At 41.6% G+C, this 16,611-nt stretch overlaps 1 protein-coding gene across 1 annotated transcript in view; it reads right to left on the reverse strand.

The window, feature by feature from the left end:
• Positions 1–14,606, reverse strand: part of SOX30 (SRY-box transcription factor 30) — a gene marked incomplete at both ends in the record, with an annotated part of 28,522 nt that extends 13,916 nt beyond the window's left edge. Inside the window, 4 exons of the mRNA XM_080698891.1 lie at positions 6,136–6,637; positions 10,430–10,609; positions 12,067–12,306; positions 13,643–14,606. Coding sequence (XP_080555017.1) covers positions 6,136–6,637; positions 10,430–10,609; positions 12,067–12,306; positions 13,643–14,606 — 1,886 coding nt within the window. The remainder of the gene's footprint in view (positions 1–6,135; positions 6,638–10,429; positions 10,610–12,066; positions 12,307–13,642) is intronic.
• Between the last annotated feature and the right edge of the window lie 2,005 nt (positions 14,607–16,611).

Raw genomic sequence — 16,611 nt, forward strand, 5'->3', positions numbered from 1 at the left:
CACTTTTTCTTCAAATATTTTCTATTTTCCTTTATGTATATATTGGTGTGCTTAATGGTGGCTCTGTTATAAAGTGATTCAGAGGTTCTGTTCATTTTTCTTCATTCTTTTTTCTCTGTTCATCAGATTGCATAATACCTATCAGTCTAGTTTCAAGTTTGCTGTCATTTTCTTATAATGCTGAAAAATGCCAGTACTGAATTTTTTCATTTTGATTATTGTTCAGTTCAACATCACAATTTCTATGTGTTTCTTTTAGCATTTTCTAGGTCCTTATTAATATTTGCATTTGGTAAAACCTCAACATTGTAATTTCTTTTGTCTTTAAACATGATTTCCTTTCATTATTTGAATATATTTATAAAAGACTTGAAGTCTTTGTCAAGTACAACACTGGGCCCACTTGAAAGCAGTTTCCATTGCCTTTCCTTTCCTTTTCTCTTTTAAATTTCTTTCTTTCTTTCTTTCTTTCTTTTTTTTTTTTTTTGCCTCTGAATGGATTCCATTTTCCTGTCTCTGAATGTCTTATAACGTAATGTGAAAACTGTGCAGTCTGGGTAATGAATTGTGACAACTCTGAGTATGATGCCCCCCTCTCCAGGGCTTATTTCATTAGTCTCCTATCTCTCCGGCCACTATCCTTCACTGCCCGATGTTCAGCGTTTTGAAAAAGTTATCTTCATGTATCTTATGTAGTTTTTTTTTTATCGTCTCAAGATGAGTTATGAATCTAATCCTTCTTACTGCACTTTTAGTTGGAACAGAAGTCTTCTTTAATGATCTGAAGTATTGATTTTTAGTTTCTTCCTAATTTTCAATTATTTCACATTCTTGGGTAGTTAATTCTCCTACTTGTAAGGTCTCAAAACTCTTATTCTTACTGAATCCTTTCCACATGTTCTGACAATTACCCTTTTGGAAGCCCCAAGTGGCTAGATGGTGGAAATGTTACTTTAAAGCATATACTCCAGATAATTGCCAACCAAGAACCCATTTGTATGCTAATTATCAACTTTAAAATGTCTGCATCAAGAGAATAGGGTGATTTTAGATCCTAAAAAAATGTGTAGTATATGGGTTTTGATTTCCCCATGAAATCACAATAGAGCCCTGAGCAAAGCTAAGTCTCTCTTTGTGCTTTATCTCAGTGATAAAAATGTATTACTTTTATCAAGGTTTTAGTTTTAGTCCCCTCCTTGAGTAGAGTCAATGCCTCATCTCTTTTTACACAGACATTAACTCCAAAAACCATCTCCAAAAACCATCTCCAAGACCACTGTAGTTAATTTTCAACATTTTGATCACTTTTGCTCATAACTTATTTTCCTTCTGGTTGGTACAGCTGGGTATTAAATTGTTCATATTTAAATTGAGCATTCCTAGGTAGGTACAGCAGAAGGTATTCTATGTCAATTAAGTCTGCCATATTTGGAGATTATAAATTTTCTTCCTCCATAAAATTTCAGACAAAAGTTTGTGTACATATGTAGATACCCATTATCATGAGGTGACTCCATAATTTCAAATTCTTAAATGATCCTTTGACCCAAACAAACATTAAGGAGAATTGGTTTTAACTTATAATCCTTTTGGCTAAAATGTTTACAGTTAGGAAGCTGATTCCTAGAAATCCAGGAATTCTTTGGAATTGCTTTCACTGCCATGTATATCAATATATGTATATCAATATATTTTCTCTGTATTTCAAGCAAATAAATTTACATGTCTTTCATAACTTTTTTATATGTCTAACTGCAATAATTTGTTGTTGTTATTTTTATTTTTGTCTTGTGGTTCTGAGGATTGAGCACAGAGGCATTCTATCTCCAAACTACATTCTCAGAACTATTTTTTATTTTTTATTTTGAAACAGGTCTCACTAAGTTGCGAAGGTCCTCACTAAGTAGCTGAGGCTGGCCTTGAACCTGTGATCCTCTTGTCTCAGACTCCCAAGTACTGGTACTACAGACATAAGACACCATGCCTGACTGCAATAAATTTTTAATACTTTTTTTTTAACTCAATGATCAACATAAGAGTCTACCTACTTCTCTTGAATGTAAAAGTATGCAGATGCTGCAAGACAAGGGAAAGAAAACAGAAAAGAAGAACCAATCTAAGGAATAATGTAGCACACAAAAGAGCGAGTTTCAATAAGCACAATGTGGGTTAAGACTTAAAGGCAGGGAGATGCTAGCCCCCAGAGAGGGACCAGCACTTTGAGTGTCCATCTGTTTTTAAAAAAAGGACTCCATTATTAAACCACCTAACTGATTTGAATTTTTTTTTTTTTTTTTTTTTTTTTTTTTTTTTTTTTTTTTTTTTTGCGGGTCTGGGGCTGGAACCCAGGGGCATTCGACCTCCGAGCTACACCTCCTGCCCTGTTTTTTATTCTTTATTTTGAAACTGGGTCTCACTGAGTTGCAGAGGACTTCACTAAGTAGCTGAGGCTGTCTGCGAACCACGATCCTCTGGTCTCAGCCTCCCAAATGCTGGGATTACAAGCATGCACCACCACATCTGGCTTCTGATTTGATTTTTATTCTAGTTGCACAGGAAAAGAAATGACCTGCTTAGAAAGCAATATATGTAAAATATAATATATACAAAATAAATAAATACAAAAGACATTTATATCTATATCTCAAATGTTCATTATAATTATGATATTAATGGAATCATCCTATACACAAATAGAGGATTAGGAAAAATATTCTGTGTGTGTGTTTATGTGTGTGTGTTATAAAACTAGAGATTGAACCTGAACTCAGGGACATTCTACCTCTGAGTTATATCCAGCCCTTTTAATTTTTATTTTGAAACAGTGTTCTACTAGGTATTGAGAGTCTTGTTACATTATTGAGGCTGTCCTCAAACCTGCAATACTCCCTTTTCAGGCTCCCAGGTACTACAATTACAAGCATGAGCCTCCATGCCACAGTTAACCACACTAGACTTTACTGAAATGCACTACTAGGCAAGAATAAATAAAGTATCCATTTCCTGGGAAAAACTGTCACCAAACACAAACAGGTAAAAGTCAAAATAGCAATTAGAAAGTATCATAAATTTATTATTATTTTTTGTGGTACTGGGGGTGGAACCCAGAGGCTTTCTACCTCCGGGCTACACTCCCAGACCTTTTTTATATTTTATTTGGTAACAGGTTCTCACTAAGTTGCTGAGAGCCTCACTAAGCAGCTGAGGCTGGCTTTGAACCTGTGTGATCCTCCTGTCTCAGCCTCCCAAGCGCAGGGATTACAAGCATGCGCCACCACGCCCAGCCATAAATTTAATTTATAAAGCTGTTCTTCTGTTTTGAAAAACTATGCTTAACTTAATGTTTACAGTTTATATACTGCTTTGACATTCTTAAATAAAATTTAATTTGTGTAAGTATAATACCATTTATTCACTTCATTTGGTTCTTCTAATAACATTATTATTCATTAGAAAAATAAATATTGAATTTAAAAGGTATAGTTTCTGTATTCTAAAAACTTACTTTCAAGATTCCTTATAAAATGTTCCTCAAGTCTTAGATAATTTATACATTAATAGTCAAATCCTATAAGCCTTGTCTGATTATGAAAGACAGATGTGCTATTCCTTAGTCTACTTAATACAAAAGGAAATCCTATGGGTCCCAAAGTTCACTTGACTCTGAGTTCATCAAAAGTACATATTTCCATACGCTTCTCTGCTAGCAACTATCGACTGTCAATCAAGAGAAGCCATTCTACTGGGAAGTTTCACAGATTTTTTTTTAAGGGAAAATATGGAAATCTAAATCAGACAAACCTAAACATGACTCTGCCATTGTATAACTCAGGATTGTTGTGAGAATCACAGGTAAAATACCTAGCTCTCAAAATACACAAGCTAAATACTAGAAAACAAAACAAACAAAAATCAATAATGCTATAGGAGATGCAAGACGCAGACCTTTTTGGATATTGTTTTCTCCTTTTCTGTAAGTAAAACTGTCCAAGCTTTTTCTGTATTAGAAAATGAATTACTTAACAAATAAAATATCTACCATTTTAATTATGAACTCAAGGCTCTATAGCCAAGATTTCCCAAATATATTCATTTATTAAATTCTATCAGTTCATTAATTCTCTTCTTATGCCTAAAATTTTTTTTTGCTTTTTTTTTTCAATTCTTGGAGTTGAACCCAGGCCTTCCTGTGCATGCCAAGCAAGCACTGTACCACTAAGCAACACTTGCGCCCAGCCCCTTGTAGGACACATTTTACCAAGTTCTCTATGTTCTGTAAAATCCTAGATCCTGGCAGACAGCAGAAGATTACCAACCCCTGGCTTTAACAGTAAAGAATTTGATCCCTGAGCTAAAACATCTCTCAAAAGTCACTAACAGTAATACATATATGCAGGGAAAAAAAAGCAAAGAAAGACAAAATAAACCTCAAGTAGCAAAATATTCCTTCTCCTGTTCAAATCCCCTTGTTCCACTTTCTTCTGGTCCTGAGCTGAACATCTGAAAGCAAGCTATGAAGTGAAGCAACATAATATATCCTCCAAAGCTGATTCTTTTGAAAAGTGAGTATACTCGAAGTGGGGAGTAGTTTTACTTTCAAGTAAGAACAGAACATGGATATTACACACTTAACATTCCAAACTCAACAAAACCCAACTTTGTCTATACACAGAACAGCAACTAAAAGTAGAGCTTATTACCATATGTCAGAATACTTGCAGGAGAGTTATAGTCTGTCACTCCAAAATGAGTTATCCTTTTGGTTTTTTTCTAGATTCTTCTCTATAAAAATCAATTCCTTTATGGGTAATTTACAGGTGAAATTTTCTGGTTCAGCTCAGAAGACATTGAAAGGAAGTGTAACTTTGAGCTAGTCACTTAACCTGAGCCTAAAACCTCTTCTATTCCATGTTATTCAAAATGTGGTCCACAAACTGATAGGGAATGTGCCGGTATTGGGAAATGGCTTTGGTACTAATCTCAAAATGTATTGGAAAATAGCTTTGGTGCAGTGCAGACACTCAGGCAGGGAGGAGGAGGCAGCTGTTACCCTGCAGAGTTCCGAGGACCAAAAGTGATTAGCAAGAAAATAAAAAAGTTGTAGCCCAGGGCCTTCATGTTTTAAAGCCAAGTTTACATAGTAAGTAACTTCTTGGAGACAGGCTAAAATTCCCAAAGGATGCAGGAGAATGGTACATGTCTTCCTCAAAGAGGGCAGATACCATGTGACCCCTGACTTTGATAATCAAGTAACACATTTTGGTCCTACCAAAGGCTTGGGCCTGCACCGGAGGCAGGCCAGGCCTACGCCTACAGGAAAAAGGCTTTTGGTCAAGCAGGGTGTAAGTTAAGTGAATCCTCAGAATCATATCAAAAGGCTTGCTCCGGAGTTAATGGGCGGATTGACACCTATTTGGGTCAGGAGGACAATTGGTTAGCAAAGAGGGGAGATAATAATCTTTATAAAAACTGTTTGGTATTCAAAATCTTCAGTGTCTTACTTTCAAGGCACTTCACTATGTCACTTTCTCTCTGACGTAGTGCTTTAATTTCTGTCCCTTCTTTCTACCTTTGTAATAATACAAATGGCTGAAGCTTGCTGCATAGTTCTGGCTATTCTTTTCTAAAGTAGCTAAGAACAAGAACCCACCATTCCCTCTCTCACCATTACAGAACCAGCAGAGCTGGCCTCACTGGGAGCTAATCGGAAATGCAGATTCTCAGACGAACTATTCCCCAGACCTAAAGAGTCAGAATCTGTATTTGGATATGCTGCCAAACGATGTATGCATACATTCAAGTTTGAGAAGCAGGCTCTATTCAATGATGGGATTTGCCACATGAATTAAGGCCCCTTACAGTTAGTGTGCATGAAAAGTCATCTCTGACAACACCGGAGCCTGCATGCTCTGGTGGGAAGAGCTGGATGGAGCCAGGAGGCGGGCCTGTGCTCCCTCCAGCTCCCCCAGGCCGCAGCTCTCGTCACCCATTGGTTAACTGCTTAGTTTCCATTCAGTCTCTAAATCAGAGTCAAAGCAGAACTGAGGAAGTCCCCTTTTCAATAAAAAGAGATGCATTCAGAAGTAAAAATCCATTGGCTATAGGTGAGTGAAAGGAAAAACGCTGCTCCCTTACCTTGACGGGAAGTAGTGAGGCCCGGGCAGGAAGTAGGGGTGATGGAAGGAGAATCGAGGCGGAGTTCCAAACAGGGTGGCCGGGTGGCCCAGCGGCGGGGGCTGGTAGACGTGCGAGTGAGGGATGGGAGGGGCCGGGGGCACCGGCGCGCTCCGGGGACACGAGGGCACGCTCGAGTACTCCTTGGGGGGCTGGAGGGTGGCGGCTGCCAGCCTGGCATGGGCAGTACTTGCGCTCGTCGGGATCCTGCTGGTGCTCTCCAGGGAGACCGGCGTGGGCCTCTTCACCGAGCAGCCGGGGCCGGCCGCGGCTCCCGCGGGCAGGCGGTGCGCGTCGGGCGGCGGAGGCGCGGCCAGGGGAGGCGGCGGCGGCGCGGGGCGGAGCGGCAGGCTGGGCGCCTGGACCACCGGGGCCGCGCTGGAGCCGCGGGGCTGGAAAAGCGTGATGGGGCTCGGGCGCTGGACGGCAGGTGTGGGCAGCTGGATGGCGGGTGGGGTGTCGCCTTTGAAAGTAAACACAGCACAGGTCGAGCGTGCATTAATGGCGTCTCATCGCTGCATGCCTTTTCTTTTTCCAGTGAAATTTAACGAAGTGTCAAGAAGAGGCCTGCACTCGCCATTTTTACCCAACAGTACTATCATATCCGACCATATTTATATTTATATATTTAAACAAGCTAAAGTTATCCTGATGGCTCCTCTCCTTCCCAAATCCCAAGTCCCATAAGAAGAGCCATCTTTTTGGTTTTGCTCCTCACTGTGTTTCCAGGCACGGAGTTCTACATGGCACAGAATAGGCCGGCAACGAAGGTGCTCGGGTGGTAAATACATAAAATTACTGATGGATACGTCGAAAGCATGAATATATCTAAGTGTTGGTGTTCGTATGTGAATGTTTCTAAGAGAAACAATGTAAGACTATTGGCAGTAACTACATTTAAGGAAGTGGTTATTCCCGAGAGGGCCAGGGCAGTTGGGTAGTAGAAAAACACTCTGATATGGTGCTACTTGAATTCTTACTAATCTAAATACATTCATTTTATTTCCAATGTTAGTTGGAGTTTCAGAGTAGTGGTATAGGATGTTTTTCTATATTAAGCTAAACTGTAAGTGCCTTTTTTGTTGAAAAAAAAAACTCAACCAACAAACTTGTTTCACTCTATTGCATTCAATATGAATCAATAAAGAAACTTCCAAGTTAAAATAAACCTATTACATGTACATTTGTGAGAAGTATTAAGGAAATACTACGGTAGCAGGACGGGATGGATATTACAGAATTTCTAAAGGTAGGCAAACCAATGATATATTTTATCTTTATATTCCTGAAGAAGACTGGACAGCATGCTGGTTGTGTTGCCGCATTATTCAAAAGACACAGCTAGCTCAAATTTAAACTTCCCTGATGAACCACAGAAGCCACAGCAGTAGAATCATAAGGATTTTTTTCCTTCCTTTCTTCTTTTCTTCTCTCTTTCTTGAATTGAACCCAGAAGTGTTCTACCTCTCAGCCAAACCCCAGCCCTTGTTTTGGTTTTGTTTTGAAAGAGGGTTTCATAAGGTTACTGAGAATCTCACTAAGTTGCTGGGGCTGGTCTCAAACCTGAAATCTTCCTTTCTCAGCCTTCCAAGTACTGAGATTCCAGTTGTGTGCCACCATGCCCATTTTCCTCATTTATTTCAGTGCAGTTAGGTGTCCATTAATACAGTCCAACAACAGACTACAGTTAGAAATGTCTCTGCCAGAGACCAAAAGAAGAGTGGCTCTTCTTTCACCCACATCAGGTGAGACCTCCCCTCCTTCCTTCTTTCAGTTGAGGCAGCTAATGTCCCTCCTAAATCTGGAAACAGGGAATTAAGGGCACGCTCATCTATTTCAAGATGGTGTCTGACCCAAAGGAAGCAGAGGAGTCGGGTGTGAATGCAGCTGTCCTGATTCTCAGTTGCTGAGGTCACAGGGATCAGCCCTCCCACCTGTGATGACAGGCCCTAGTCAGGCCTTTCCTGATCTATAGCACAAGGTAATTTCCCTCCTACCTTGTTAATTAATCACTTATGAAATTGTACAAAATTGTATAAACTTGCAAGTTTGCCACCCCCACCACAACCAAGCTGGGATCTTGAGAGTAGGAACTGTTTGATTCATGTTTGTATCCCCAGAATTGTGTTAATAAAGTAGTTAAGAAAGGTAGGAACAAAGGAAAGAACTAACAAATCAGCTGATGATACTTCTTCCACTGATCTAAGAAAATCTAAACATCCTCACGGCCAGGCTAGCTTTCAAAATCACTCCAAATTTTATTAATTGGATTAATGTGCTCAAGACATACGCCCCAGAAGTCTACCTCTGATGCAGAGAAAATACACGGGGTTTAACATGCAGAGAAATACATGGGGTTTAACAGTGGATAGAAGCATTTTTAAGTGAAGTCTTGAAAAGAGGGAGAAGGAAACAGGCCTAATGGAAACAGAAATCATGAATAAAAGAGCATGCTAGGTGTGGTGGCACAAAACTATAATTCCAGCTACTTTGGAGGCTGAGGCAGGAGGCTTGAAATTTTAAGTCCAGCCTAAGCAATTTAGCAAGATCCAATCCTAAAATAATAAATAAAAAAAAGGCTAGAGACATAGCTCAGTTGTACAGTACCCCTGTAATCAATCTTCAATATTGCAAATAATAATAATACATCCCACAAAAAGAGGGTACATAAGCTGAGTACAGTGGCACATGCCTGTAATCCCAGTACTTGGGAAGCAGAGACGGGAGGATCCCAGGTTCAAGGCCAGCCTCAGCAATTTGGCAACACCCTGTTTCAAAATTTAAAAAAAATTTTAAAAAAGGGGGGTGGATAGGGATATGTATAGCTCAGAGGTAGAATGCTCCTGAGTTCAATCCTTAGTATAAAACAAAAAAGTTAAAAAGAAAGTCATAATTAAGCCTAGTTCAAAATATAAGATTAAAGGCAATACTACCAAATAGTGAATAAGAGTATCTGACTTTACTGGAAGAGAAAAAAAGGGTATAGGATCAGCTTTCTGCACGTTTTTCTTGAGCCTAGACATCCTTAATGTGGCTGTGTTGCTATCAGTTGCTAAAATGATACACTAAAGAAAACCCCCAAAAACTGACCACCATCATGGTGGCACACACCTGTAATCCCAATAGTTGGGAGGCTGAGACAGGAGGCTCAGAGATTCAAGGACAACTTCAGCAATCTAGTGAGACTCTCAGCAACCTTGGGAGACCCTGTTTTGGAAAAAAAAAGGAAGAAAAAAATTTATTGAAAATGCATAAAGTTCTAAGAAGTCAATTTCAAGATGTCTAGAGCTCTTGGCTCATATGAAGTAGCTTTATTATTAAGAGGATTTGAACAAATCTTAAGTAGTTTTAAGACAAGCGACACAATGAATAAAAAAGCTTTTCCTAATAATTGGCTAAAATGGGTTCTGAAAGAACAATATGATGAACAGCCCTCTATGACGTTACTGAAATAGGAGCTTCTGTGAGTGGGGCTTCTACAATCAATAGTCGTGAATGTTGTGTAAAGAACGGAGAATACAGAAGAAATTTAAAGACAATGTAATGAACCAAACAAATCTGGTAGGAAATGAGTAACTTCCACTGCTTTTCTAGAGAAGTAAGAGAATGGTCTTTAACCTGTCAGTGTCATTACTAAGTTCCCGGACAGGATGCCTCATTTCCCATTAGCAAGGCATTCTTTTACGCCAAATTGCTTAGGCTGGACTTGAAATTTCAAGTCTCCTGCCTCAGTCTCCTATTGAATCAGCTCATTTATTTCCTGCAGTGTCTGACTAATATAGACACTCTTCCTGATTTGCTTAAAAGGTCTAAGGTTTTCCCTCAGCAAAGCTGAAATGGAAGGGTAGGAGAGGAAGAAGGCTGAGGTTGATTAATGGAGGAGCCACATCCGAATATGTGTAAAAGTATGAATGTAGCATGGTCAACCTGTACACTCATTGTTGGGAGACGGGAACTGGGAGGAGAGGGCACCAACCACAGTTGAATGCATGCCATTTTCAATATTATCACATAAAAATCAATCAATCAATCAATCAATCAAAGGTGCAAGTTTTATCACATGGATTTGCTACTCTAGCAAACTAGGTGTTTTGCTTTCTACTGAAATATTCCTTCTTCTATTCATTATTGTCACTTCTCTGATTTTCCCCCTTAATATGATTATTCTAAATTCTAACTCATACAGAAATAAAATTTTAACTTAAATTTTCACATAGCTATTTAAAAATAGTAATCTACAATAAAACCAACTCACCAACTGGATGAGTGATGGTGTTCTGTAAGCTGGGAATTACCACAGAGTAGGTAGGTGAGCGATAAGGATAGATTGTTGTAGGATTTGTAGAGATAATATTCTGTGTGGTACCAGAAAATACATTGGAGACACTCAGAGGGAAGCGTTTTCGCTTCCCTGGACGAGGCTGATAAACCCAACCTATAGGAGGAGATAAGCTATTTTTAATACAAAAGTAAAGACTCTACTTAGCCTTTAAATAGCTCTTTTCATATAAAAAATACAACACATTTCAAAGTCATTTAAAAAAAATAGGTTATGGTCTATAGTTTCCAGTTTTATGGTATTTCTGTGAACGATTTCTCCACTGTACATTTAACATACATATTCAGAGCATCTCACTGCTTGTCAAGTTTATAATTCATAATTCAAAGCAAGAGTGTCAAAGATCTTTTATCCAATGATGTATATTTAGCCCACAGTAGAATCTAGCTCAAAGCTATTGAGCTTAAATCCCAAAGCCTTTCTTCTACTTAAAAAAAAAAAGTAGGATCTTATTCTTCTATTTCCTCATTTCCATTAGATACAATTATCTCTATCTTACAATGTAATAGTCACTAATAGCCAGTCACTACTTTTTTTTTTTTTTGGTACTGGGAATGCAGTCCAGGGGCATTCTACCTCTGAGCTATACCCCCACCCCTATTTTTTTTTATTCTTTAATTTGAAACAGGGTCTCACTGAGTTGCAAAAGGCCTCACTAAGTAGCTGAGGCTGGCCACGAACCATGATCCTCCTGTCTCAGCTTCCCAAGTGCTGGGATTACAAGGGTGTGCCACCATGCCCGACTGCCAGTCACTATTTTTATGCGTAGTTCAGGAAGAGTCACTTCTTAGTCTTGGAAATCTCCAAAATCATAAACAACTGTTTCCTTCCAAAGTCACAGGAGTGGAGTTACGGCAGTTATTATCACCACATAACCAGAAGAGCTAATTCCCTGTAGTTGCCACCTCTGGTTTTCCCTCCTAAAACCTCTCTGCTCATATTTCAGAAAAGGAAGTGATTCTTTTGGTACCGTGCACAGTTCTGTTAGCCATACACTGTGTGTTCCCACACTTAATCTTGGTGTCCTTTACTGCTGGGAAGTAATCAGATTCATGTCAAACTATGTTGTGATGGGAATAAGTCTATCAATCAGAAGGCAGGACTATGTTCTGATAATCATAGTAAAATGGAGCATGATTTTACTCCCTGAAAGCTCATTATCTTTTAGGTGTGTACTGCATATTTTTGTTAATACTTCCAGTATATTTGCAATATCACACCCTAGCACTATAGAGATTTATTAAACTTAATCTCTATGAATGTACTTAGATTTAATTAAATTACAGTAAAACTGTATGCCCCCTGGTTTGCATTAGTTGGTAAGTATGAGGATAAGCATCCTCTCACTTGTTTCTATTAAGGAAACTTATGCTCAGTATTAACTCAATTATTATTAAATAATAATGGTCATTATTCTATTTCTGGCACATCACTGGTTAGGAAAAAATTACACATTTTGTCTTTTAATCTTAACCTAGCTTAATCTTAGCTAAACTTAATCTTATCTAAATAAATTTGAGAAATTAGAGATTCTGTTCATTTCATTTGATTACCAGGAAATTCCTCTCTGTGCTTTTCTTTAATCTTTTGTGCTTCATCATAATAAGGTTTCTTTTGTTCTTCACTAAGCTTGTTCCATTCTAACCCGAGCTGGACACTGATCTCTGCATTGTTGGCTGCTGGGTTAGCTTTGGCTAGTGCTGGCCGGTGGATCCTTGCCCAAACCATAAATGCATTCATGGGTCGCTTCACATGACCATTTCTGTCCTTACTGAAGGGAGTATCTGGTATTCCTACATGACAAAAATTAAGAGACTAAATTAATGTGCCATACACACACGCACACACACAACTTGAAAGTGAAGTGTACCCTCATCTGTCAAGTATCTTAAAAATATTTCAGTATAGCTAAAGAACTGCCAATAATCCAGGATTCCTGATAATCCCTGAACTCAGTATTCTATAGCTTAGAATGACTCTCCTTTTCCTCAGAGAATAATATTGTTGAAAATATTGAGGAAATAATAATGCTGAAGACAGTAAATTGCAGGCTTGTCATCAAAAGACTTTATTAATGCCTCTAACAATAATCAACATTTTGTTTATTTCCCACTAAAAACAGTCTATCATTGGGGGCAGAAACTATGGCTTATTCTTGACCATAATCCTACACTAAATAGGTATTACCTAAACATCTAAAGGAAATCATTTACATAGTCCTATAATGTTAAAGCGAAGGTATTTGTAGTAGTACTAGATTAGTTGTGTTTCACAAAGGTGAAGCTCCTGCTAGAGTCATCAACACTAGCCTCATATCCTAGGGAAAACAATAAAAAGGACTTCATGTCATGGAGCCAAGCTGAATTACAATAAAAGAAGTTGGCTAAACTCATCTATGTATTTCATAAAAATACGGTATTTAAACTTACATTTCTCTTTAGAATTGATACAAAATATGCAAAGGATAAAAAAAAACTTAGTTCAAAGAAAGCTAGCCCATTACTTCTTTTAGAAAATGAAAACACCATCTAAAAACTGCCAAAGATGAGAGCAAGAGGGTAGGTGGGTAGAAATAGCCACTAAAGAAGTAAAAAAAGAAACCCACAAAAGTGTTTTAGAATGTCAAAAACAAAACAGTAAGAAGAAAAATTTTAAAGCTTTTAGAATACCAACATGTTAAATTTAGTCATTGTTTTCTCCTAGAAAATGTTAATCATTTATTTTTAAAAGCAAATAACCTCCATAATAGGTATAGACTTTACCGCATAATTACATTTTTTCATGAAACACCCCTTTATTTCTTGATACAGTAAAAGCATTAGGCTACCATAATATTTATAAAGTTATTTGTACCATAATATAGGCCTTTGTGTTACCAAGACTTTGTATCTATGTATATGAGTCTAAATCTCATGGTTTGCCGGTTCTTAAAACGGGGATTTAGAAATATGGGGGCAATCTTGACCATGTTAGTGCATACATACAAGTCAGTCAGAAGTGACACGGGGCAGACCAAGAATCAGCTCCGTGATTTTCCTTTCCTAGCTTGGGCTTCTGAACTGCCCACATGCCTGCTATGGGGCACGAGAGACGCAGTTTTGAGAGCCAGATTCCCCTGCTGTCTAATACCTGCGTCGGAGGGAAGCACCGTGAGCGGGACGTCTTTGGTTTCGATTTTGACTGACGGCTCCAGTAGGGACTGCATTTTAATGGGCACTGGCGTCAGGGGCACTTTGGTCAACCTTATCAGCTCTGAAGGTGGAGGTCCCTGGAACTGGATCCGGGCCCCCGGGGGGACAGAGTGGAGAGCCAAAGGGATCCTGAGGTCTTGCTGATGCGGCTCGAAAGCGCTGGGCGACTGGGCCAGGAGGACCTCCTTGCTGCCATGGCCCAGGCCACTGGACGCGGGCTCGACGCCCAGCCGGTCCTCGCGGAGTCTCTCGGGCTCCTCCGTTTTGATGACCCCTTCTCCGATGGTCACCAGGCTTCTGCTGTCTCCGCCCTTCACCGCATCCCGCATCGCCTCCTCTGCCTCCAGCTTGCCCTTCTCGTCCCCTCCGCGGCTGTCCAGGGCCGGGCCGGACCCTTCTACCTTGGGCGCCCTGGAGCTGGTCCTGCGAGGACCCCCCGACGGGTCCAGGCCGGGCCCCAGCTCGGGCTTCTCCGCCTTGACCTGCAGCGCCCGCGGCTGCAGGGGGCGCGGCTCCGGCCGGCAGGGGGCGCCCTCGGCCGCGGGGGGCGGCGGCCACAGCAGGAGCTCGGGTCTCAGCTGCAGCAGCCGCGCCTGCGCAGATGAGGCGGCGGCGGCGGCGGCGGCGGCGCCCTCGTCCGGGGCCGGAGGCGGCAGCGGCCCGGGCGGCAGCAGGAACACCTGCTCGGGCTTCACCTGCAGCAGCCGCCGCGCGGTGGACGGGACGCCCGACGCCGGAGCCTCCCCGTAAGACGAGGCCACCGTCGCAATGGCGGCCGCGCACGGGGCGGGCGGCGACGGAGGGGCCTCGGCGGGCGGCGGCGGCGGAGCGGGGCGCAACGGGCGCGGCGGGGTCGCCCGTGGCAGTTGGCGCGGCGGCGGCTCCGGCCTGGCTCTCTCCATGGGGGAGGGGGCGCCCCGGCCCGGTCGGTCGCGGCGGGGATTGTGAGCTCAGCCGTTTGTTGCCGACCGACCCCCTCCCCCTTTCGGTTAAGACCCTTCCAAGGCCTTGGCTACCCAGAACCCTGCGCGGTTCAAAGTGCGGCCCCCGCCTCCGCCTCGGCCAATCGCCAGCGCCGCCGGGCCGCCGGCCGGCCAATCACAGGCGCGCTCCCCGGCTCCGCCCACCCTCCGCCTCCACCGCGTGCGGAAGCCTCGAATCACTCGAGGTAGCCAGGGCAGCCGCCGCACGCGGTCCCCATTTTCCCCCTCTGCCGCGCCCTCTCTTCCGGAGTTCTCTTCCAGCCGTTGTCCTTAGTTACCCCTCCCCCGCCAGGGGCTCCCGGACAATGGCGTTGCCCCGGAAACGGCGCAGTTCCACGCGGGGACAAAGCCCAGCGCCTCCCCTTACGTGGGCTGGGGAACCGGGCTTTGTGCCTGCGCCATGCCAGGTCAGTGCAGGCGACCGGCCCTGGGCATCTGCGGCCCTTGGAGTCATCGGCGGGTGTAGGGGGAAGGGGCAACTTCTCAGTAACCTCATTAGTCGAGAGCTGGGAAGGGGTGTTCGATTCGCTGTGGTTAATGTGCTATTAAACTTTAGTCATCAGCTTCTGAGTACAAAATACATACCAAATCCCAGAATACGTACCAAATTGGTCCACTCCTTTGGGCCTCCACCAGCGTTACCCTGCTCCATCATCTTTTCGCCAAGATCTGGCCATAGACCTGTAGTCCTGCTTTTATATCCGTGTCCGAGTACACCCCAGCTGCCAGTAATCTTAAAAATAAGAACCTAGTCCTTTCGCACCATTTTCTTACATCTTTCCGAGGCTCACCACTGACCACGTGGTAGAGGTCTACAATCCTTGGCACAGCCTGTGAATTCTCAAATGGCTTGAGCTCTGCATACTACTCCTGGTCCTCGCTCTATATCTGGCTCGGTGTGCTTCAGCCAGATAGCCCCGGTTATCCGGCCATCTGTCTTTCCAACTACAGGGCTTAAACATGCCCAGTATACTCTTCCTCCCTTTGGATATCATTAACTCCTGCTCGTTGTTAGGATTGCAGCACATCTGGCACTTCGGAGAAGCCTTCTCTATCTCTGAAACAATCAGGTAGAATCTCCTTTATGTTCTCACACCACCATCACTTTCTTTAAAGCGCCTGCCACAATTTGCCGTTACATATTTTTGTATGTGATTACTTTCTCCTCACTTGACGATAACCTGATCTCGGGCAAAACTGCTTGTCTTTTTGCTCACCCTTGAATCCTCAATGCTAATTCCTGATCCGAGCACTTATTAAATACTTGATGAATGGATGAGTAAGGACTACCATAGGTTAATAAATAGGTAATAATAATCACTACCTATAATAATGGCTCAGTATTATGCTGGGCACTCTGTCAAGTTTTTTCTAGTGTTCATGCTTTTCCTTTTCTAAGACAGTTTATTTCCCTTAAACATCATGGAGAAAAAGAGACACCGTGGGTTAACATTTGCCACATTTTCAAATGACATCCTGACTAAAATCTATAGATTTTTCTTGAAGTAGATGGTATTTCCAACCACACGTTATTTCTCAAAAAAGGGCAATTCCATTTCTTTTTCTAATCCTTTATTGCCATATATAGCTAACATAAGTTCGTAAACCTGGCAGGTAAAGGAGGACAGGAGTTCTCAAATTGCAGGAACCTTTTACACCCATAAAAGCTATTGAAGATCCCAAACCACCCTTGTTATGTGGGTTTCAATTATCAGTATTTACCATATTATAAATAAAAACAAATTTAAAAAATAGTTAGCAACTTACTTAAAACATCAATAGTAAGCCCATTATGTATTAACATTTTCATGAGGGAAAATGTCAGTGTTTTCCACAAAATTAGAAGAATAACATTATGGATCTAATCTGGCTTTAAATATAGCTGAATTCAAGCCAGGTGTGGTGATCACATGCTTGTAATCCC

Source organism: Muscardinus avellanarius (genome assembly GCF_963383645.1).
Source record: "Muscardinus avellanarius genome assembly, chromosome: 7".
Classification (NCBI taxonomy): domain Eukaryota; kingdom Metazoa; phylum Chordata; class Mammalia; order Rodentia; family Gliridae; genus Muscardinus; species Muscardinus avellanarius.